This window comes from Thermobia domestica, chromosome 11 (assembly GCF_964235325.1).
Source record: "Thermobia domestica chromosome 11, izTheDome1.hap1.1, whole genome shotgun sequence".
In the NCBI taxonomy this organism is placed as follows: Eukaryota; Metazoa; Arthropoda; class Insecta; order Zygentoma; family Lepismatidae; genus Thermobia; species Thermobia domestica.
Genome location: NC_137464.1, coordinates 267,009,163 through 267,035,202, shown reverse-complemented (window position 1 = coordinate 267,035,202; position 26,040 = coordinate 267,009,163). Strand labels below are relative to the sequence as shown.

The window sequence follows — 26,040 nt, the reverse complement described above, 5'->3', positions numbered from 1 at the left end:
AAATCAAGGTGACAGCAAAAGAGTTAAGCGTAGCTCGTCAACTGATATGTCTAGAAAAAAATGCATTATATAGGAGGGTAGGTAAAGTTTGGTTTCAAGGTAAGAACTCATTATAAAGATTTTTTTTTAAGCGACAAAGGGCACATTCGATAGTTTTGTACTTGTTATTTTCCTACCATATTCCTTGGAATCAGAGTTGCCAGTAATTAAGTAATTGGTACGTCGTCTACATTTCGTAAACATCTAACAATGTAAGACTGAAATCCAATTTTTGTCCAGTTGTCCCTTATCTAGATTTAACTTCGTTCTTATTAAAAAAGAAAAAAAAAAACTATCATACAATATTGCGATTGGTTTTACATAAAATTGTAGCCTCCGATGTTTCAGATTTATTAAATTTTTAAAATATTTTGGACGAGTGGTGATGAGCATTGTTTTTGATGTGGTGGATATACACAGGCATCCGTATAACAATCTGCACGTAAGTTAAATTTAGTTTACTATTTAGAGAGTGACCCTGTATCGAACCAGGGTGACCCTAGTACCAGAGGTGAGTACTATACTACGGAACCATCGTGTCTTCTCGTATAAAAGACCAGGTATCAGGGTAATTGTTTCCTAGAACAATATATTTGAAAAGTTCGTCATATTTTGTTTGCAGCTGCGGGACTCTATTCTGAATCAAGTCTAAAGTAAACTCAATTTAAGAAATCTTGAGTCACTCTTCCTGATTTGAAAATAGGTTACATTAAACTTTGTTAATGCGTCCAAACACTCCTAGATGGTGTTAAAGAAAAGAAGCTGCCCTGACTTTTGAGGTGTACAAAATACGTCACGAAGTACCAACCATACATAGAAAGCTTTCATTAAATTACATGGAAAGAATCGCTTGACATGAATCGAAAGTGAAACAAGAATTTTACGGAATCTTCTAGAAAGAAAAAAGACCAAACTCTTGACCTATGACATAATGGAATAGAGAATAAAACTATTCTAAATTACGGTATGACGTTGGAAGCGAAGTTCTCATGACTGGGATGTTTCCATTTGTTTATCTCAGATGTTTTTAAAATGAGAGAAGGATTAATGCCGCGATCACTTAATTGCTTTGTTTTCTACATCATTTCTATTTATTCTGCAAAGAAATTTTTCTATCGTCACTGGAAAATCAAAGAAGACTTGCCTTTTTGTCCTTACCTTATGGTGTTCTTCCACAATAAACAAACGTGCCGTTACTATTGGAATGGACGTCGCATCGGTTCTTGACAGCTATTCGTATCAAAGTATCTAGGATTTCTTTCTAACATATTTACGACAGGGTGATGGTATATACAGTTAGCTATTCTGAAGAATATTTTCAACACGACACAAACAATTATTACTCTATGTTTCTAAGTAAAAATTAATCAGTCACGTCTTTATCAACAACACTCCTCCTGCGAGGAACGAAAAGATGTGGAAACAGTTCAGACAACGTTTTCTAAGGTACAGTTCATCTTGAATGGAAGCACGGAAAGCCCAGTTTTTTTACTAAAGATCTGCCAATACGATTTTCTCGTTTCTACCTACTTTCAGACACAAGGGAGATCGGTTTCCTTCTGTTTGTGCGTATCTACGATGCCTCATAAAAAGAGTAACTTCTTTTGTATAGACAACCGCATCCGACGCCAAACTGCTTGTATGAAGTGGATAGATTTTAAAGAAAAATACCCAGGGATGCCCATCCCCCAAGGGCTTGGATGCAACCCCGCAAATTTATCCTTCTCCCTCCAAATTTACAATTTTCCCCCACAAAAATTGTCCATTCTCCACCAAAACTTACCCATATGCTTCAAATTTCTTATTCTCCTCCACAAAATTTACCCTTCTGCCTCCCAAATTTTTTGTCCTCCAGTTTGATTGTATAATTTTCAGTAAAAAAATATATCCCCCCCCCCGAAATAATCTAATAGAACCAGCCTTTAAGTCTCTTTTCTTTTAGTCGAGTAACCTCTGGATTTTGCTGTAAGCTATAATAAAGTGTATGAACTATCTTACCTGAGAGCTAGCGTCTACTAGATCCGTGACTCTGGCCCTGGAAGGTCAACCGGCGACGTCATTAGATTGGCGTCATCAGCGGACGGCGTGGTGGAGGTGACGCTTGTGAGGTCCACAGTGTCAGGCGCTGCACGTATCGCCGGCAGCTTCGGCGCTAATATCCTCTCTGAAAAAGAGAGTTCAGAGTTATTTGTAAAAGCTGGCAAATTTTTCTTCTCGTTTCATGAAATAAAAATAGAGAGTGAAAGTTTTGTATAGAGGTCACCGTTGATCTCAAAATATAAATAGGAATTCTCTTCCTGTTTTCATGTAAGGAAGTGGACAAATGAAGAGCTACCGATGAAGCAATAATTACAAAGTTCTTTTAGATATAGGGTGCCCTGGGAAAAAATTGAGTCCCTTCGGAAGGTAATAGAGGAGGTTATTTTAGGCGAAAAAGTTCGTTTGACCATGTGCCCTATCCTCAAGTTTTAAGACCTATAAGTTGTTAAGCACTTTTGCCCTTATGTAAAGTTCCTCGTCCTGTAGTTAATCTACATTCGAGAGAAGCGCGTTTGAATGAAGATATAATGGACTTTCCAACGCTATGTGGCAAGTTATTAAGGGAAAATGCATTGCACCCCACAGAAATGTTCTTTTTCAAGATTATTTAAATGGGTTGGCTGGCAAATTGAAATGAAATATTTCCAGTTTAACATCCCACGATTTTGCCCTTTAGGCTAAGGGAGACGGATGATTAAGAGAAGTGAATAATCATGGAAGAATTGGTGGAATGAGAAAGTGAAAGGAAACGGGAGTACCTGCGGAGACTACATTATTCACCACAAATTTACTTAGCCGGAGATCGAACCAGGGACCCTATGCACGAGAGGTAAGCTTTCTACCATAGAGCCACTGTGGCCCCAGGTTGGCATCTTGCAATAACTTCCCTTCCAAAGACATCACTGCCACATGCTCCGTATGATTAGAAAGGGCATTCCTTCTTCATTAAAATGCGTTGTCCCTCACATCTGTAGAAGAACTACAGCACTAGCAATAGTGCGATACAACATAAGAGCAAAAAAATAGCCAAAGTAGTGTGCAGGCACGTAGCCAAGGGGGGGAATTCGGGGGGTCCGGACTCCCCCCCCCTTCCTTCGAGACCAGAAATGAAAAAAAAATTAAGGAAGGATGAAACAAAATGAAATGAGAAAAAGAAGGATCAGCGTTAAAAATAAACTACAGGAAGCTTTTGGTTACTCTTTCTTATGACGAAATTTGTATTGCTTGCAATACATGGTTGCGAGGTGAGCGATATATCCTGGAAGAGTCGGGGAATTTGAAATTTTTAGAAAAGTTGCGGAATTCTCAGAATTTCTGCTACTAGTCAGGGAGATTTCAAGCTTCCGAAAGCATAGTGCCGTTGTGTAACAGCGTGGAAATTTTTTATCATAATTTTTCGTCCTCGCATCCTTGCAATACCAAACATTTTATTTCAATTTTCTACCGCTCCTTTAACCTGTCATTTTAAACAGAGAGTAATTGACGGAATAATAAAAACAAAAATATATGTGGAAAGAAAGTTCTGTTAACATTTGATTCAACATAAAAAGGAACGCAGATATTGCAAAATATTTTACAAGACATTATTGAGTATGTACTTTTTATAATAGTGAATATGCACTTTTTATAATAGTTGAGGTCATAATGAAAGGAAAATTGTTATATTTGAATAAACAGAGGAAGGATGTAAATATTTTATAATCTTTTTCAATACTTTTTTTGTTTGTTTTTACTCGAGATTTCTTCATAGTTTATTAAAATACTTACCAATATATCCTCACAAACCAATATATGGTGATAGTAAAGTAGTTTGGATTGATTGAGCTCCTGGGCCTTCAGAATTTCATGTCACGCCCCCTCCGTTACGAAATGCTGGCTAAACGAACCAATATATGTTCCAGTAAAATTGTTTAGAATGATCGAGCCTCTGGTGTGATGACCACAGTATTTCATGTCACGGACCCCCCCCCTCATGAAATCCTGGCAACGTGCCTGGCCTGTGGATCTCAACTTGAGAATATGACACATGGTCATAGCAACAATTCTGCTCAAAATGACCTCCTCTATCACTTCCCAAAGGGACGCTATCATCTGTCATCGACTCCCACCAGGGGCGGGAAACTAGGATCCTAAGTTTTTTGAGTGACAAAAATAATTGAAGCTATTATTTACATATTTTTGAATCTGGTTTCCCCCCCTCCCTCATCCCCAGTTTTACCTTCCAGGTCCGCCTCTGACTCCCGTACGCATAACTTTCACAATAGCTTTTCCTTATTACATCTCGTCGCATGAGAGCCAGAGGAACGTAACTCCAAAAATGCTGTTTTCGTTTTCTTCATGTTTGGACATATGTTTGAAAGGCCTAGTTGGTGTAAATGGAACGGAACGCCATCTGTTCTCTTTGTCGGTCATCTGTTGTAATGTAGCTCAATCACAAAAAAATGTGATGATTTGTGCCCGATTGCCACAAAGGAAAGTGAGATAAAATTGATGTCCCCCCAGAATAAACCTCAAATCTGCCCGCCCCCCAATGTTGAAGACAACTCTGCTTCCTGATCCTCCACAGGATTGTTTTTCAACTTCACAATTATTTTGAGCATCGCTTAACAAAAAAAATAAATAAAGGTCTTATTGTCCTCCCCCAATGTTAAAGACAGTTTTGCGGCGCTGATTGCTGTTATTAGCCCGCTCGCTACGAAGGCCGACAGCATCTGGCGTTTGCTTTCTGCTCTATATGTATGTTATGACTCTTGATGTCCTATCTGTATCGGCCAATAAGATCAGAGGATACCTGAAACGCTTGGGGATCCGCGAATGTACAATGAGTTCTTATATGTAGAAATTCAATTTTGAAAATACGACTCAAGTCAAACCTTCACTACATAAATATATTCGATAATACTTCTTTTAATGGCAAAAATTCAAAATAGTAATTATTGATTGCGAGGTTTGGTGGTTAAAGGAATAACAATGCCTTCTCAATGTCAGATGGAAGCAAATTGGGGTAAACATTTAGATTTTACACGATACTATATGCTTTAAAAAGTTTCCCTCCCTGCCAAAATTAGAGTATTGTTTTTCCCTTCTGTGATGGTAAACACGTAGGAAGAAACGGAGTTTGTTTTAATTTACTTGGAATGAATAATAACCGAGCCATCCTCCCTCAGAGATAAAATTCCGATTTTTACCGATATGACATCCATGTTCGTAGGTTTCCTTAAGTAAATTTTCCTTGATTGACAAAATTTCCCTTTTGTTATCAAATTTTCCCCTTGTGTTATCAAATTTTCCCCTTTTGGTATCAAATTTTCCCCTTTTGTTATCAAATTTTCCCTTTTGTTATCAAATTTTCCCTTTTGTTATCAAATTTTCCATAGATTCTTGAGTATCCAATTCCTATAACAGAAGTTATGTGATTAATTTACCTATATGAAAGGAAATGCCAACCACATTTGTTTTTTCTTCTTTTTTTTGTTTTTGTTTTCCCTTCACTTTTTAAAACAAAAATACATACAAATGCAACAATGGGTGCAAATTGTGCTACTTTGAACAGACAGACAGACAAAAACACACACTATTGTTATTGTATTAGTTTATTCCTGAATAACAAAGAAAAATTTAAACATTTATATTGTTTCATGAGTCAGCGCAAAAACTTCCTGGATTTTTCATGTTTTGTCGAAAAGATTTCCTTTTTGGTAACTTTACCTATGAAATTTCCCTAGATTAGGGAAATTTTCCTCAAATTACAAACATTGTGTGAGATTCCCAGCACTAATTTTGATTAAACAAAACAAAAAAGGAAAGATTTTAAAGCATAATAGTTTGTGATCGTTTCTGTTTATTAGAATGTGTTAAATTGCAACAAGAATTGGATAAATAAGTCTGCTATTTACAATAGACTGATTTAGAAATTAGATAGACATGTTGATTCCAGTCGAAAGTACTCCATTGGAAATTCTATGAAGCCACTAAGAATTACGGCTACGCCTCATAATAATCCATAACATCTAACACTGCTTTTCGTTAACAACTTTTCCCATTGGAAATGTGTTATGGAACACTTATATTCGTATGATTGTGACGGTTCGGTTGAAATTTATGCCAGTGGTACTGAAACAAATGTTCTATTATGGGAGATGTTCTACGTAGCTGTTTCAGTTCCATGAAATTCTCGGAAATAGAATTGCCAATTCCACTTCAATGGATGTGGTTGAAATATGAGTAACTTAAGCTTTTTTTTTTTTTTTTTTTTTTTTTAACTAGCGAAAATTCACTGTGACGTGTCGTAAGACAAACTTGGATAAACAATTTGTTGAGAATGAAATGAGGTCATCAAATTACTACATTCGGGCAATTTATGCTGAACTGAAAAGCAGGACAAGGAGTTTTTCGTTTTCTCTTAACCTTCTGGAAAAGTCTTCCAACAGATTCTGTGCGTTTTAATTTTTGTGCAGAAACGAGTATATATAAAAAAAACACACTTAGGTCTCAATTGTCAATGGAAAATAGAACATGGATAAAGAATTTGAAAGTAACCTTTAGAAATAAGAAAAAAAAACTTAAAACATGGAAATTAAATCAGATAAAATTACCAATCCAAAAACTATTTACAAATCTTTGGGTGGCACTTTCTGTACGAGTGAAAATCCATGCCATGAGTGTTCGTAGATTTTCTGAGATAAAATCATCAACAACAACACAAAATTTTAGTTTTTTTTCTTTAAAGTTAAAATATCCGTGCTTTTGTAAACTTCTATCTTTTTACACATATGACAATATGTATTTTACGCGCTGCCAAAAAGATGCATTTTGTTATAAGATGAAGAAATATGTTAAGTACAACGGCTAAAAATCATTTCATCAGTAAAGTTCTAAGCACACGGCAATTTTGCCAAGACTTCTATATGAATGTTTTCCAATAAACAGGAAATCAACTACTTTTGTCCCCTCTTCAGATCAACACGTTTTGAACACATTGCTTTATACCACTATTGTAGTTTTTAATAATTATTTTCAAAAACTAGGAGCTATTTTTGAAAATAACATTAAAAATTAACACCATTGCTTTTGGAGGGGTGAGTAACTTGCCAACATATCAAAAAAGAAAACTTTGAATGAAAATGCAGATAATTGAGGCTTGTAAAATTTTTTCGATACAATGTATTAGGAAAATGATACTAATGTACTGGCCTCCAATTGGACGCCAATATTCCGCTTTACTTTTGCTTTTTTGTTTATTTGTCTTTATCAAATGAATATTTTAAAATATTATTGTTATTGAATAATTCTTTTCTTATTCTATTGTATCCAATCTCTCTTTGAGATAGCACAAGGAGTCTCCACTCGTTACCCTTCAAATTGTGTCCTTGTCGCACTTTCCTGACTCATTTTGGTTAAGATAGACAATCCTTCCTCTGACTTCCCTTCGTATATAGAATACTAAAATTCATTTAACATAACTGCCCACACTAACTCTAGGAATGCATACTAGTCACCGTTCTATCAGAAATTGGCATACCTTCTTCGTTGCACACGAAGGAATCCCTGCTTAATACGTAGGGACTCTGAACTTTGGTGCCGTGTGATGTTCTGCGCACGTTACACCTTCGCATTCGAGTCATAAATTGATGTCGTGGATCTCTTTGCACCCAACACCAATCGACTCCATTATAAATTCGCGTTTCGAGCTATTTTGTCGCTCTTAGGGTTACTTGCGGAGTCACTAGTGAACGCTGGCCTTATGCTACAATATTTCGACTTCAGCCCTGAGCCAGGTATCAGGAATCCTTACCCGTTACTCTTTAACCAGGGTCAGTTCACATCATTGTTTTTAGACAAAACGCGTCCGTGGAATATTTCGTGCAATAAACTCAAAGTAATCCATTCCAGCTACATTATCTTCAAAAGGCATTTCAACATTATCTTCGAAACATAATACCATTGACTGCTTTTCACAATGTAATATCTATTCAAATCTTCAAGGTTTTATGCCTAACAGTTTCAGATATCTGAGGCACGATAGAAAAAATTAAGTCCCTCTTTTATCCGCTTAAGTATCCCATTTCGCAAAATTCCATACAACCTAGGAAACAATGACACTATTTATAGATAATTTCAGGGCTCTTTGCTTTTTACAGGTTTGGAGATTAGTGAATCCGTAGATTTATTCTTTTACTTGTGCATACGCCTTCTTGGGACATGTCGTTTCCTCTTGGGATCGGTTTGAAAGAGTAGGTTCCGTGTTCGTCCTACACGCCTTGCTACTAAAACGGAACGTTAAATTTTAAAAACTAATTTTCACTCCCTACTTTCATTTGATGGAATCTGATACAATATACGATAGATAATATAACAATTATTATCAGGTTTTACGGATAGTATTTATATGTGGTTGGAACACCAAGTTCTTAATGATTTCATTGATTCAATGTTTTTTGTACCTTACTCCTGTGATGACAATACTGACACATTTCAGAGAGCTTCAGAGCACTTGTTTCATCAACTTCTAGTCCAACTCCTGATGCTTTACCGTTTTGGAAGATCTTGGAAGGAATAAACAATACAGAACTGTTATTGATTTAAACTAACAAAACTAGAGCAAACACAGAGAAACATGCAAAACTACCAAAAGAAAGATTCTCTGACTTACCAATGAGTTGAGGGTCTCCTTGGAGCTTCCGGATTTCATCCAGATCCTTGGCACTACACAACGGAGTATCTACCTCGTACGTATTATTAAAGAGGCTATAGTCCACTTCGTACTCCCCACTGTCTTTCTTGAATGACATTAAAGGTTCGAACCTATGTCCCCAGAGAATTTCACTCGGCAAATACGAAGAGCGCGCTTGCGTTGTCATTCCCGTCGATTCAATCACTCCTTCCAAAATCACAACTATTTCAAATCGTTCTCGAATCATGTCTGCAGCGGACATCATGTATAACGGACTCTTCTCATCTATTTTATGGACGATAGTTGTTGGCCAGATGAAGAAGATTCGATCTTCTTCACCATCACCTCCCACGCGGAGCTCATGTTGATAGTAAGGGAGGAGCTCCCCTTCCTTGGACACTCGACGACGAATGAGCTGAGCTCGAACATGTGCCTCAATGATATGAGACTTTCGCATGTCACCCACACGGAACATAAGACACAGTTGGCCATCGCGTTGGCAAATAACTGCGTTGCGACTGAACAGAAGCGTTTGCGTCCTTTTTTTGGGTCTTGATAGCTTTGCGAACACAATACCCACCATGAATGCCTGAATCATAACTCCCGTGATGCTCTGAAGGCACATGACAAAGATGGCTTCCGGACACTCCTCCGTGGTGTGCCGAGAGCCGTAACCGATGGTGTGCTGCGTCTCAACGCTGAACAAGAAACAAGAAGCGAAGTTGTAGATCTCCATTACGCACGGTGTCCAGCCGTTCTCGCTCTGGTTATGAGGCAGATGCTCCTCCTTGAGGTCTCCATGCGTGAAGACGATCAACCACCAGATGACGGCGAATCCCAGCCAACTGAGGAGGAAGTTGAGGGCGAACACCAATAGCGTCCATCGCCACTGGATGTCCACCAGCGTCGTGAAGATGTCCTGCAGGTAGCGACGACGACGCTTGGCCACGTTGCCTTGCACCACGTTGCAGTCTCCATTCTTAAACACCACCCTCTTCCTCATTCGCCGGGAACTGAACCGAGTCTTGCTGTACCTGAAACCACAACAAAACAGAATTAATGACTCATCTGTTAGAAAAAAAAAAATCAATGTGAATCAAGCATATAAGATATTATTAACAGTCAATACATAAAACTGAAAATATCAACTGAAAGATATTTAAAATTAAGAGTAAATGATATTTTGAGGGCATTCTATGTCGTTAAGAAACATTATCACTGGGAAATTAAAATACCGCTAATTTTATATTAATTATGTAATACCTTCAAATAGATAAATGATAATCAAAATGTGGAACAAGATCGCCCTAGATAATATTTTGCATCAGGTACCGTTATCACGAGTCACCTAGTAGCTTTTCGTTTGCAGCCATTTAGAAACGCGAAAATAAATGACGATTTTCTGCATGGCTGGAAATCGAAAGCAGATAAGTGAGTCATGATAACGGTATCTTATGTAAAATAATATTGTCTAGCGAGCTCTTGTTTCACTTTTCGATTATCTTCTATCTATTTGAAGACATCACATAATTACTATAAAATTAGCGTTATTTTAATTTCGCCGTGATGGGGCCTCTTAATCTTAGTATTCTCTTACTAAAGTCGTAACAAAAAGGCTTCATCGAGATATGTTTTAGTATAAGTTTCACATCAATGGATGATGTACTATGATTTATTGTTGGCCAGGAATGAAAAACACTTTTAGCGCCATGAAAATTCACGTGTGTCGACTTCGTCGAAAACTACAATGCTGATTTACTTTTAAAGACGATTTACTTTTAAAGCACATAAAGGTGAAGTAACAGGTTAATAGATCCATCGACTTATATACTCTTATCTTTGGACATTTTTTTTTCACTTTACGCAAATATGTTATATTGTAGAATGATAGCATACACAAATAACATCTTTAGATGTTAAGTTTGCAAGTAACATCATTATTCAAAAACTACTTTATATTTTTTTAGTTGATTTCAGTTTAGCGTCCCTTTCAACAACGAGGCTGTATAGGATGTGGACCTATAGTTTAACATGGGATCCGAAGCACATGAGCTCCTTCTGGGAATCAAACCCGGATCTCCTACGTGAAAGGCGCGTGCGTAACCGCTTAGCCAGGAGGGGGCTCTATATTTTTGACATTATGTTAGGTCGTCATTTCAGGACTTTTTTTTAAATTTTTTTTTTTTACGATTTCGAGTGCCATCCCGAACGGGGCACAGGGGAGATACTATTATCGGGTGTTGTTTGGAACCGTAGAGCGTAAAAACACGAAATTAAGTATGTGGGAGAATTTTCTTCAGACTTCTAGGATATTAAAATAATGGACAGAGGAAGGTGAAATCTTCATAGCTCTCATCTTTCACACACAAAGTACTTTATGCCATCAAAGGTCATGAAAAGAGGGCTATGTATATCGTGCTTTAAAAACAGACTTCAATCTTAAAGGAGAAGGAAAAATGAAGATGGGACTTCAAATTAAGAAACCTTATCACTGCGAAATTAAAATACCGCTAATTTTACAGTAATTATGTGATATCTTCAAATAGATAAAAGATAATCAAAAGGTGGAACAAGACCTCCCTAGACAATATTATTTTGCGTGAGATACCGTTATCACGACTCATTTATCTGCTTTCGATTTCCAGCCATTTAGAAAATCGGCATTTATTTTGGCGTTTCTAAATAACAGCAAACGAAAAGCTACTAGGTGACTCGTGATAACGGTAACTCATGCAAAATAACATCGTCTAGGGAAGTCTTGATCCAATTTTTCGATTATCTTTTATCTATTTGAATATATCACATAATTACTGTAAAATTAGCGGTATTTTAATTTTGCAGTGAGAGAGACTCTTAACGTCCTACGTCATGTCCTTTAGGTGAAAAGGAGGCGAACGATTAATGAAAACGAATGAATAAGAAACAATTGGAGGAATTAGAATGTGGAGGGAAACGGGATAACCCACGGATATAATGTTGTCCATCACAGAATCAGATAACCTGGGACTAAACCAGACATCACTCGAAACCAGCGGCTCTTCAGGGAAACGTCGCTAAAAGCTGAGGGAAGAAATTCACCTAATGTCCAAATTGTTTTATACAATAATTAGGCTGTTTTCTTCCCTTAGTTCAGGGGCGGATCCAGGACCGACTTCTGGGGGGGGTGTCATACTGCTACTTTTAAGGGCTCCAAACTTTGGGATGGGTTTTATTTATATATATAAAATAATAAACTTTCCTCTTCTGGAGGAGGGCGATCGCCCCGATCGCCTTCCCTGGATCCGCCACTGATGCCTAGCAACAGTAGTTGAACGATGTTGTGTAAATATGAGCATTTGCAAGTTTAATTATATTCTGTATTATCCATATTGACATAAAAGGTAAGTGGAGGAAACACAATTTACATTAGAAAAATGCATGGCTCTCAGTTAAAGACTTTAATCTGCAAATGAATTGAGAAAGTGAAGAATAACAGTGAAAAAGCGTACAGTAAATTTGTAAAGTACGGACGGCTCGAGCCCATAAAAACTTATTTAAACAATCTCCTTGAAAATCAAAAAAGTCACCCATCACCGTCTGCTCAGTTCACCGCTCAATGTAAAGCTCTACTGCTCCTCACGTAGTATGTAATTACCCGGAAGAAAAGAAATTCACTGCAAGTCGAAATTCAGACAATAAGCGGAAAGGTATCCGGAGACCAAACAAGCAAGGAAGGAAAAACACAGAAGAAAAAGGAAACGCAACGAAGGAAAAGAGACCGGAACAAGAATGAGAGATAGAGAAAAGACGGGTGTTTTCGAATTTGTTTTAATAAAATTTAATTCCAATTTTCTGTATCATTACATGCTGTGGCGTACGATAAGGGATTTCGGGGTGTTAACTCCTTTTGACCACGATATTATCCAAAAATATATACCAAATTAAGATACGTATACGCAGAAGGATGTGTGCAGAAATTTATTTCGGAAGAGGTCCAAATTCAATACGAGGATATATTACATTAAAATTTGTAAAATTACTCATATATTAGAGTTAATTTAGAGAAAAGTCACGATTTCCGGGAAGGAGATCCGGACTCCCACGTCTCACCCGCTGTGTAAATTCCAGTATACAAACACCTGAAATAATATGAACTGGGGCCTTGAATTCCCCTTTTGACAAACTTCTGCGTAGGCCAGTGACTACGTGAAAAAAAACGTAAGACAGATTTTAGAATGGATGCATTAATCAACATTGTGAAAATCTGGTATAAATTCCTATGTACAGTTTGAAACTGTTACGGCCAGATAAGAAGAGCATAGATCGGTAGGTTTTATATTTTTTCATACAGCACATTTCCCTGCCTTCCTAATATTTTATGTACTATTTTCTTGTTTCGAGTTCTTAAACAAGAAATTACAACTCTTACATTACAGTTTTCAGAGGAGAGCGCAAAACATAACTAACTTCCGTATACGTAGTTCAGGAACCAACCGGAAATAAATGTTGCCGGAAGTACGCTATGCTTGAACTCTATTTTAGCTGTTTAAAATAATAAAGTTAGAAACAGAATTCAAATCTGGAAGATGACCCTCAATGTAGATATACATTTGCCCGAATGTCCTCATCACCACCCCCTCGAAACTGAATTCTTGAAACGCTATTTCCTCTGTCTAATGGAACAAACCGAGTCCCTGAACACTCTATCAGTACGAATATTGAGACAGTTGGCAATCCTGTTGGGAAACCCTGGAGATGAATGAGACGTGTGATGTTCGAGGGTTCTCCGACCGACTCTTCTTGTCATCCAGAGCACCTGGACCTTCGCCAGTTGAAGTCTCCTTCCAGTTCTCTCCTTTTCTCTCAAGGACTGCTTCTCTCGCGCGATTTAACAACTGTAGACGTCGTTTGCATCTGGCTTCTATGCTCCATGGTTGACGGTAAACGCAAAAGTCATCGCTCATCGCCTCAGAATCCTCTAACCACCGCAATTACTTCTATTTCAAACCTCGAAGGTCCTTTCCTCCTGTCACCACGGAAATGCAATTTATAAACATTTTCCGTCAGGAAGGTTCGTAAATTTCTCTGCGAAAGGTCACTCGATTGATGTTCACTTTTAGTGTCAAGAAAATACACAACAAATGGCCAGATCGGGGAACGGAGAAACATTGTCTACTTCCTACAATTTTATTTTTAGATGTATATAGAAATGGAAGGTCGTGGCTTCATTCCAGTCCAGTGTCCTGGAAAACTCTTCGTTCTAATTGACTTTAGACAGAACGTCTGCCTGCACGACGTCTGTTGCACATACGACGGTACGTTAAGTGGCTGACGCCATAAAGCTTACAAATGTCATAAGTGAAAACTTTTATTTTGCGATAATGTCTGACTTCTTTATTGAACTGGTTCATTGTGTGATGGGAAGGAATATGGAAGGGGGCAGAACAAATATTAATTAATCGTGGATAACATTAGATGTATGGAAAAATTGCAATCAGTGTTGCCTTACCTGATATTGTAGTTCAAATACAACATTTGAGAGGATAAATATGTATTCTTGGCCTGTAGGTCGAGTGAGAAATCAAAAGAAGAAGACACATTACTAAATAATTCAATACTTGATTCTCCCCCCCCCCCCTCTTCTAAGTCTCTGAGGTGTATTCTTACTGGAATCTTCCTTTGTTTCCAGTTCACTGTTCAATCTCCCTCTACAAAGAAGAAAACCTGTTGAAAGTTTATTATTCATTACGAAGCGAAAGGGGAAAAGGCGAAACTGTTGTTGATTTATCACTTTACCTTTGTTCGATTTCCACTTCAAACTTTCCCATTAGACTATAGCTATTCGAGAATGAGTTTCCGATGCTTTACCCCTCGCAACGAACGCGACCTACGTGGTTACTCGCTAATTTTATTTTTGCCAGAGTTATAAATCACACTGTGGGCCAATCTGGGTTTCCAGGCCTTACTGCCACCCCCTTATTCTCACTCATGCAAATCACGACAAATATTTTCTGTGATTAGCTAATTTTTCGGAGTTTTCTTGTATTTTTGTAAATTTTCTTTTGTTATACACGCACATACTTTATAATGGCAGAGTTCCAATACTCTACACAAAGCATCTTCCAAGCAGCTGTTTTTTTTTTTTTTTTTTTTTTTTTTGCTAAATTGCCCTTGCGTGGCAACACGTCTTTCCTTTTTTCCTTCCTTTAGACATCTTTTACTGATTCCGAAACAGCAGGCGGTCTATTGTTCCGAAACGCACCAAATACGCTCGAGCCGACGTATTCTGTGCGTTTTTATTGCTTTCGTGTTTGCAGCGCATTGATTAGCCATGCACGTTTAAGTACATGGTCAGCGAATTCTAAGCGTACGCATGAGCCATAAAAACGCGTTGCGAACGCATTGAATAACCATACACTTAGGCTAAAGGAGAAATGGAATAAGGTATACGGAGGTATCTCTTGGTTGGAAGTAGTCAGTCTGGGAACCAAACCCATGTCCTTTTAAGATGCTTGAACTTCACAAAATGCATCGACAAAAAGGCATTCCTTTATCCTTGATACACTAGAACTGTGGGTTTTCTGGGAGAAACTCGCTCCACTAATTACTTTATTTTCATTTCTCATATACGTGGACTGCTGGAAATTTTTCTATGAGCTACTACTGACATTGGTGGTAATGTTCCGGTAATACAAAATGGCTCTCTTAAAAAAGCTATTTTATAAAAAATAGCTATGTTTAATGTTTAAATTATCTTTTTATGTTTAAATTATCTTTAATATTTTACTTAAGCCTATTCGTATATTTTTCATACCAGCTTGAAGTAGTTTTGTGTAAGAAATGGAAACTTCTCGTGAACACTTTCGGGGAATGATTCTTTTACGATTTTAAATGTATGTATATACGATTGTACAGTTATCCTGTATCACATAGTGTCTAATGAAGCCAAAGAGTTAGTTGGCGAAACTGTAACAAGTGTTGAATTTTAATGAAAAAATATATAGTTTTGCTCAGCAAATAATTAGTTTATATTTAAATGTAGTTTAACACCGAAGTAATCCATCGACTATGTGGCTTTTGGGGATGATATACCATCCAATAGGGCCGTTTAAAATTAGTCCGATTTCCAGCGTGGACGCACATTTCTTAGTGATGAATTTCGTGAAGGTTATCCATTCACACCTCTTGTTGCCAGTAATGTTGATGTGCGTGAAATGATTGAGAGAGATAGATCTACATGTGACATCCGAAAGATTCAGGAATCGTTGACACTAACACAAAAGCAATATTCTGGATGGCCACTTCAACGTAGGGAACTTTCAAACGCTTTGAGCCCACACAACTTGTCCAAAGTTCAAAAACAGCTCGTGCCAAATTTGGAGTAAATCATCATTACAGGGGGACGAAACTTGGAGCTATTCATACCATTCCGAGACTAAACAGCAATCTACTGTTCGGGAGCTTCAATGTGAGCCGAAAGCAACAGAAGTTGTTCGTTCGAGGAGCGCTGCCAAGCAGATGATTGAACGTTTCTTCGGTTATATCGAACATGTGATAGATAACCATAGCTTTAGAAGATCGAAGGACTGTGAATGCTGAGTGGTATACAACAATTTGTTTACCAGAGTTCATCAATGAAATGCGTAAAACAAACCGAAGTAGTTGCAACATTCGTTACCACCACAACGCCAGTTCCGACCCAGGACACAAAATTGTAGAAGTTGACTCATTGTCCGTATTTACCTAATTTAACATCTAATGACTTCTTTTGTTTTCCACAGATAAAAAATAAGAAGCATCAGGAGCGACTAGTGTCGTCAAAAGCAGCTCCGAACTGCAGTTTCTCAGATAGTGCCACTGTCAGTAGCAGTTTGCAGGACTTTCCCAGTAGACCTCAATATCAGCTGGATGATTAGTGTTCGATTCCCGGTGGTAACAATATTTCTGATGCCCTCTATTATAAAATTCGGAATACTAAACTTTTCTATATTTAAATTCCTTGATTGTTTGTTTGAGCGTATTCGTTCATTTTTCATAGTAGTTTCAAGAAGTATACAAGTTCCCTGGCGTTAACATTATAGCCTGTGGCCTACCAGACAACTATTAGCTGGGTGATGTATAGTCAGCGCATCATTACCCATCGCAGTTACTTCTGCTGTCTGCAGACGAGATATCACTTTTCGTGATGAAGCCGCTTCAACTCTTGTCTCGTGGTGTTGTTGCCTGCTGAGTACCAGGGAAACGAGCGTGGCGACACATCAGCTAAGAACGTCGCATTGACAAGATTGCACTGGAACAATCTCTCCCGTTCTCCAATCTCTATTCGTATTTTTCTCTAACGAATGAAGCGGATTTGAACCACGGCAATGAAAATATGTTTCAGTCTGTAGAATCTGTTTTCTGCAATAGGCAGACTTCGTCACGTACTAGTTGCCGAGATGAAGTAATCTTGAGTCGCTTTCGTAACGGTCCCACTCATCTCACTCATTCCTATTAAGTGCTTGGCGCAAACCATCCGTATTGCAAAGACTATTGTTCCACTGAGTGTTCGGCACATTCTTGTGGAATGTTCCAAATAGTCAGACCTCTGGAGAACGTTTAAGGCTACCTTCAGGTTTTAGGAAATAATGCGATATTCTCACTTTTATTCATGGCATTCGAGGTTTTCTCTTTTCAGCATCTTTCTTTTGTGTGTTACTATCATTATTGTTATTTTTGAATTATTTTCTTGGTATGCGAGGTGTGTTCAAAAAGTAGCGAACCTAATTTTTTTCCCGCGTAAAACAATGAAGTGCGTGAGAGACTTTTTCAGTGTAAATGTAGAGGGGAGATTTATGCGCAGTCATGTTTCTCCCCCCCCCCCCCCCCGCTTGCACAAATCATCAGTCGCTGGCAGTCAACCAACGAGTGAAGACGTGTAGTGAGCGGTCGTCAGATTTCAGTACTTGCAAAATTACGAACTTGGGCAGCAATATTATATCAAATTTTGCCGAAAAGCTTGGCGAGACCCAAACGGAAACCATTCAATCGGATCGGTACAATTTTGAACAATAATTTGGGCATGATGAGAGTGTGCGCGAAATTGGATTCAGCTTATCATCGCCAAACACAACGTTAGTGTATGTCGTGTGTGTCAGGCTCCCTACTCACCCGACATGGTTCCGTATGAGTTTGGTTATTTCTCAAGTTATAATGCCACTAAAAGGGACCCGATTTGAGTCAAGAAAAGGCATCATGCAGAATGCGACAGCACAGTTGCTCACCATTCGAAAAATGTGTTTCAGAAGTGTTTCCAACAATAGTAGAAGTGCTGGGAAAAGTGTGTGCATTACCAAGGAGACTATTTCGAAGGAGATTGGTGTTTCGAATTTCCAAATCAATAAATGTATTTTTGTCAATCAAAGGTTCAATACTTTTTGAACACACCTCATAATCTTATAATTTGTTGTTTAGTCATTTAGATTTCTCTGACCACTGTTTTAACTTTTATCCAACAGTTTCTTTTTTGTTCTATTTTAGTCTCTTATTTTGTGAAACTAATATTTCAAATTACATTTTTTTCTTTTTTTTTTACAGCTTTTATTGTACAGATAAGTTGGTCAGTTACTATATCGCGACGGGTACAAACTGACGTCACACTAAACTGTAATCAATTAATCCTGTCTGGTAGGCAACCCTATTTGTGTGACTAGCGGACGAAACAAATTCCTTTGATTAATCACTCCAGCATTCATTCAGTTGTAATTATTACATTTTCAGCTTATACTACTTTTCTCATCTCTGACTTCCTGTTTTGCTTTGAAGTCAGAACGTAAAAGAACAACTAGTGTAGCGTTGTACTCATTGCTAAGTGCAGTTCATTCAGTGAATTACAAGAACTTCCGTAAACAAATAGAATCAGCTGTTTATCAGTGTGTAAGTGACGTATATTAAGTACTTCAAGGTCCCTCTGACCACTACTAAAACAGTTCTTCTTACATAATGGCTATTATATCACTATAACGACAAAAAGAAATACTCTGTTTATTTGCTCGCTTATTCAGAGTGGACAGTTTTATTGTGTAAAGAGTATGGGGTAGTGATGATTCTAGATTTTCCTCGCGGAAGAGGAGAATTTTCAATACACAGGAGTGTGGGTTATCAATATACTGATAACCCACATTAAGCAAAATCGGATGTATATCTCCGGAGGATTTCCTAGCTCCGGAGCGGAATCCCTCAGCCACCCGCTAAGATCACTGTGTGTGATTGATCACACGGTTCCAACGGCAGATGTGCAACTATCTTCAACAAACTTCGTTGTATGTATGCATATATTTCTTACACTGGGAAATGATTCGAATCTGATACTAAACAATAAAGGATGGGATAAAAGTCTCTTTCCTAAACTTATAAATTCTTCCATTTTATTTCACATTTCTTTACCAACTTTGTTCCAACTTTGAAGTAGTACTGCCTACGAGATTCGAGAAATTTCTTGTCTCGTCTCGTCTCGTCTCGAATTTGAGAATGTACTTCTCGTCTCGTGGCCAACAGGTGCTCCTCAACAAAACGGGAGGGTCACGGTCGGTCATTGGTAGAGCGCTGGACTCTGATATGAGGAGTCCTTGATTCGATTAGTTTCTGCTGAATAATATCGATTTTGTGGCTCTCCCGTTTCCTTCCACATTTCAATACCACCAATTGTTTCTTAATCATTCGCTTTAATCGTGTCTCTCTAAAATTAAAAGGCATAACCGTGGGACATAAAAGATTTCACTTCACGATGGGGAATCCGTTCGTGGGAACTTTGATCCAAGTAGCTCTTCACATATACATTAAAGAGAGGAAGTGCTCTGTCCATCTTCTACTCTCTTACATAGAGGAACAATTTCAACATTGGGAAACAAAACACAATCAACATGATTGGCTGGCCTTACGCTCCCTCCTCCCCCCTTTTATTTCATTTCATTTCATTGTGCTGTACTTATTTTTTGTTCGATTTTTCAGAAAAGTAAGTTCGATTTTTAAGAAAATCTACTTTTATCCATCCTTCTAATTCCCGTCGTGTATATAGCTCCGCTGTTGGAATGAGGCATTCAACATAAATCAATTATCCGAATTCTGTAACAATATTGCTTAATTAGAATCACTTTCAATGACGATCAACGAGGTAACTGTTTAATGACTCCCGAGAACCGGCAGTTTACTCACACCTGTTTTTAAGGATTACAATGCAGTCGTTATTTTAGGTTAAAAAGCCTAGAATCTTTATAGAATTGTTAGTCAAACAAGCATTAAATTAGCCTAAGGAACATTGCCGCCTAGAGTTTTTTTTTGTTTGTTTGTTTGTTTGCTGTTTTAATTATATATGTATCACGACCAGTGCTCCGTAGAGCATGGAACCCAGGACAAGGCGCAACAAGCTAAGCACATATCATCCTATATATTTTGAGAGGAAGGTGTTGATTCCCAGAGGAAGAGAAGGGATCGTGTGAATGAAAAGGGGGAAGAGGATGCTGGGAAGATTGAGTAACACTGGTTAATCGAGTTCTCGCTCGTCTGTTGAGAGAACAGCGCAACACATTTACTATGTCGGCCTTTCGACAAGCGGGTATTGCTAAAGGGAAAAATTTTTATGTGAATACATGTCGTTGGTTGTTTTGGAAGTTGGACAGAGCATCTGGTCGTATTTTGTCTAAGTGTTCTACCCCAAGATAAGAATATTTTCTAACCCAGCAGAGAGAATGCTAGTTCCTTCCCCTAAAATTCAAAGAGGTTATAAAAACTTGAATTAAGGAGCTAGACTAGAATAATTTAAAAACTTACTTTCAAAATACTCAGAATTGCATACATTTTGAATGATGGGACATAACGCGATTTCAACAACGTGGAGTTTTGGTCTAACACACTTTATATCCTTTCGCATATTTACGAATTGTTTTTAGTCAATGTAAATTTCCAAATAAAAACAGGGAATATGACGCATACATATATAGATGAAAATAGTGTACGTAATTATAACGTTTAAACCATATTTATTATTGCAGTATATTATATAATGAGTTGCGTATCTTTAAACGTTAATAAATTCTCTTTATTGTGGTCGTACTATCACTATGAATTCATAGTTTTATTACTATGAATGATGTAACACTAGACCAGTCTCTCAGATCTAAGACTTAGTTGAACTAGCGTTATTCACTCAGGATTGTGGAAAACAAAAATTTTTATAATAAAAAAAAATCATGATATATTTGGGTTAATCAATTTTTATGGTTTATATTAACCCGAGAAAGCCCACGCTAATTTTACCCTTAAAAGGCCCAAGGGGTGCCTCTGAGGCTCCCTGCTGCATATACAAGCTATCTGAGCTCACCGCGACCATTTGTATTTTCCGTCATTAATAGGAAAGGCTAGTCATTACTTTGTTATGAAATCATTTGTCAATGGCAATAAACAATGAACAATATCAAATAATTACAAAAGTACATACTTCAATAGGAGCCTCAGAGGCACCCCTTGGGCCTTTACGTTAGTACAAAAAATAACGCTATTTTTTGTGGGGTAAAGTAAAAAATGCTTAGGAGACGCAATCAGAGGGTGTATTTCAGAGATAGAAGAATTCTAGAGCGCAGGATACGGGACGAAATATCTATTAAGAATAATGGCATTAAAAATTGACCAGAGTGCCTCCAAGGCACTCTTTGGGCCTTTACGTCAATATAAAAAAACATCCCAATTTTTTCTGAAGTCAAATAAGAAAACGTATGAACAATTCAATCAGGGGGCATATTCCAAAGAGATAGAAGAATTCTAGAGCGGAAGACACGCAACGAAACGTCTATTAAGAATAATTGCATTAAAATTGGACCAGAGTGCCTCTGAGTCACCCCCTGGGCTTTCTCGGGTTAAAAAAAAGGAATTTTGAAGTATTGTATTTATGAATACTAAATATAGTTCTTCCACATAAAAGGGTAGTAAGCATAAATGTAGCATTGTAGTTGCACTTTTGCCCTAACTTTTACTAAGCTCCTTATATCGTAAATTGAAAACTATACTAATCTGATAATTTTAACGACAGATAACTTGGAAAAAAATAGCTCATATGCACAGAATACTTTACAAATAAGTGGATTTTGTAAAACAATATCACAACACAGATTTCGTTTCAAATTTCCTCTACATAAGCACGTTATTAACTTGTTATAATACATTTAAAAAATACCGAAATTCACTGATATAATATAAACTAGAAACTATTATAGTTGTTATACTTGACTCCATCCCTTTTTCAATACCACTCGCAAACCACTTGTAATTTTCTTGTTAAAGGGAAAAAATCTCATTCGAAGTATATATATATATATATATATATATATATATATATATATATATATATATATATATATATATATATATATATATATATATATATATATATATATATATATATATATATATATATATATATATATATATATATATATATATATATATATATATTTATACTGAAATAAAATTACAAACTAAGAATTAAAAAATAATCAGACTCTTCAAATTTGCCTGTCACTTTTAGAGACCTTCCAATATTATGTCACATGCAAATAGACAGTTTGTTTTCTGTTGTCATACTTTATGTTACTACAGATTTTGCTTAGGTTTTGACCAGACAGTGTTCACTCTTTCTATATTTGAAATTTCTTAAGAGACTTTTCCATTTTTGGTGCAGGATACAGGGTGATCTTTCAGTTGCAAAGATGATCATTTTATATGAACTATCATCGTTGTTTGTTTCAATTATTTTTTCTTTCTAATTTGCCAAAAGCAATCAAATTGTATTTTAAAATTTACAAAATCTTAGCAAAGTCCTAATAAGAAAAATATTATCTAATGCTGGAAAAATAAGTATTTTGAACTTTAGTTTACCCTGAAGTTTGATTTCATTTTTTTTTTTTTTTTCGTAATTTTATCTGAAACATTAATAACTACTGATAAACACTATGTTATTTTATCACAGATTATTCTTGACTATTTGCAAACACTTTGCTTCTACTTCCGACGATTTTTTCCGTTACAAATCCTGTCTTTGTGATTTTAAAAATTATACTTGCACGTATTTAAAATTTAAGATAGGCCTATTACAAAAATCTTCGTTCAGTTTCACTCACAGAATTGACATTATAATTTTTATGAATAAAATTAACGATGTTTTTTTTTTAATTCTTAGTTTATGATTTTATTACAATTCTTACTGTCTTCTATAAAGCAATTATTCTCCTGCATTTTATGAAGTGCTATTCCTATAGGTTTCAAAAGACGTAACACATTTTTCAAGTTTACGTTATAGTGCCATATTGAAGACCTTCCATCAGGGACGTACGCAGCAATTTATTTCGGGAGGGGTCTAAAGCGTTTCGGGGTGGGTCAAAATACAATTTGAGTCTAAATTATATGAAAATTTCTAAAAATTGACCCTAAAAGTAGACTACATTTACAAAAAAAAAAGTCGGGATTTCGGGGAGGAAGTGCCCGGACCCCCAGGACCTACCCCATGCGTACGCCTCTGCCTTCCGTACAGCTGAATTAGTTACTATTCTTCGCATACCTTCACAATTGTTGACCAACTGTTCTATACCCTTCCAAACAATTTAACAAACTATTCCATCCTACCAATTGCTAGAAGAACAAGTTTAGGTTTCCCAGCTTCTCTGTAAAACGCATTCGCAAAGTGATTGTACTGAAGTATTTTACAACGTTAATATTTATTCCTTTTATATCAGGAAACTGACTGCATATAATAAGCAGGTAAATTCAACATAATAACTGAACAAACGTATGTAATAATATGTGCCTTACATTTCTTTTCTATTTTGTTGCCGCATCTCGTAACATACATTACGCAAAAAAATGTTCAAAAACAGTTTTTAAAAAATGGTTTATTTTAAAAAGACAACTTGTTTAAATTATGGTTTAAACCAAGTTGAATTAAATTAGTCAACCCTGTTTCCACTATCGTTTTGTCATGTCCCAAACACGACACTAGAATTGTCATGTTTCTCTTCTCGTCTCGAATTTGAACATTAAATATGTTGTCTCTTCGGCAACACTAATGCAGGCCATCTAAGTTTCTGAGTTATCTGGGAGTTTCCGTCCACATTCTCATACCATCAACTCCTTGTATAATCATTCTGTCAATTTGACAATTGTTTAATGCAAGCCACATGAAAAGATAAACTTTGCAGAACCCTTATTTTCCTTTTTAGATTCTTAAAATAATGGAAATCTAAATACGTAGTCTGATATTATGGAACAGACTTTGAGTACACAGCTTCCCATTGCTTGATTTGACCGCCGCGTATTCCTGTGATTCAGTTTCAATAACAGTTTCCTTCAACCGATTGCAATACACGCATATTATATATATATATATTTCCCAGAGAAACACGTTGTTTGTGATATGAAAACTCGTTTTGTTCATCAGTGTAATGTTATGTCTTGAGAAACTACTAAACATTAACAGGGAATGTAAACATTACCAACGTTGGCAGTACAATGACATTACAACAGCAAATTTATTAACGTGGGAATTACAGGAAGTTCCTCTTCCAACAAAACCAAACCAGTGGCGGATCTAAAAGGTAAAAACTTGGGGGAAGCACCCAGAAACATATAAATAATAACACTAACTAAGTGGGGAGCGTGGTGGCTCAGTGGTAGAGCGTTCACCTCCGGTGCTCGGGGTCTCTGGTTCGATCTCAGCTCGCGCCGTGTGGACTGTGGTGGACAAACACCATGATCGTGACTTTTCTCGGGGTTCTCCCGTTTCCTCCCACATTCTTCATTCTACCATTTCCTTCATTTCTCATCATCACCGTCCCCTTTAGGCTAGCCGGCATAAACGTGGGACGTAAAACTTAAAGGTTTCATTTTTTACTTTTCTCCACTCTTTTAGTCAGAGGTATGCATCCTCTCTGCCCAAGGGGTTGGATGCAACCCTAAAATTTATCATTCTTCCCGTAAATGTATTTTTCTCACTCCAAATTTGCCATTCTTAACGAAAAATGATGTTCCTCACATATTCTTATGGGCGCAACTTGCGCCCTGAACTCCACTCGTCAATAGATATACTCGTAATAAGATAATGGTGGTGCATGAAGGCTGTATAAAATGAAGGGACTCTGCAAGCAATTCAATTTAAGGAAAGAATTATTAATAAATTTTCCTCAACCTAAAGAGACTACGTGTTCTAGCGATGATGACAAAGCAAGGGAATTCCCAATCCTGCCTAAGAATAAAATTAGGTTAAAACAGTTAGACAAAGTGCTGCAGGGCCACTAGGCAGAAGGAAAGAAATCCTATTTTTGGAAAGTTTCCTTTTTTAAAAAAAATCAAAAGATACACGCAAACATTTTCTTGTACACCTTATATCTGGAGAAGTACATATGGTGTAGCCAAACTCAAACTACCACTTAACTCAGTATGACGTGCTTATTGCATAAAAAAAATACGAAAACTCCATTTTAAGGGCCGTTCAAACATTTTGTGGGCCCTAATCCAAAAAAATAATTATTGGTCAAGATCGCAATATTGTTATGCATTTTTTGGATCAATCCTAAAATTCTTATTAACTTTTAAGAGAAACTCTTCACCAAATAATAGCCCGTGCTGCACATTCTAAGTATGAAAGAGAGAATGTCTATATTCAGAAATAGTAAATACATTAATCTCTCCAGTTAAGTCAAAAGTTAATAATAATAATAATAATAATAATAATAATAATAATAATAATAATAATAATAATAACAATAATAATAATAATAATAATAATAATAATATAATAATAATAATAATAATAATAATAATAATAATAATAATAATAATAATAATAATAATAATAATAATAATAATAAACAGAGAGAGAAAGGAAGGAACGAATTATTTAGTACTATGATAAGAATTTAGTGGTTGCTGGGTCATAGATCAGACTAGTTGCTTAATCTAGGTTTTGGTGTTCTGATATGAAACTAAGTATATAGTTAAAGTTTGGACTTGTTTGTTGAGTTTCAACATCCCATTTTCAACGCTGAGGCAGTATCAGACATGAACCTACAGTTTAAGATGGAATACGAACCACCGTAATGCTCTCGCACTGGGTATAGAACCCAAGACCCCATGCATCAAAGACGTGTATTCTAACCATTAGACCAGCTGGAAGGGCTGAACGCGTGAATTTTCGCTTGTAATTCCTTTTTCAATCATTTCATTACTGTGATTGTAAGTGAATACACTTACCGAAAGTGTAATAAATTCAGTGTACGTAATTCGTA

The 26,040-nt window shown here is 36.7% G+C and overlaps 1 protein-coding gene across 6 annotated transcripts in view; it reads right to left on the bottom strand.

Moving 5' to 3' along the window:
* LOC145665058 (ATP-sensitive inward rectifier potassium channel 12-like) overlaps positions 1–26,040 on the bottom strand; it is a 286,562-nt gene that overhangs the window by 33,259 nt on the left and 227,263 nt on the right. For all 6 annotated transcript variants that reach the window (XM_081732311.1, XM_081732316.1, XM_081732315.1 and 3 more), the window contains 2 exons: positions 8,732–9,786; positions 2,038–2,203 (listed from right to left, as the gene is read on the bottom strand). In XM_081732311.1, coding sequence (XP_081588437.1) covers positions 2,055–2,203; positions 8,732–9,786 — 1,204 coding nt within the window. In that variant the 3' untranslated portion in view covers positions 2,038–2,054. The remainder of the gene's footprint in view (positions 1–2,037; positions 2,204–8,731; positions 9,787–26,040) is intronic.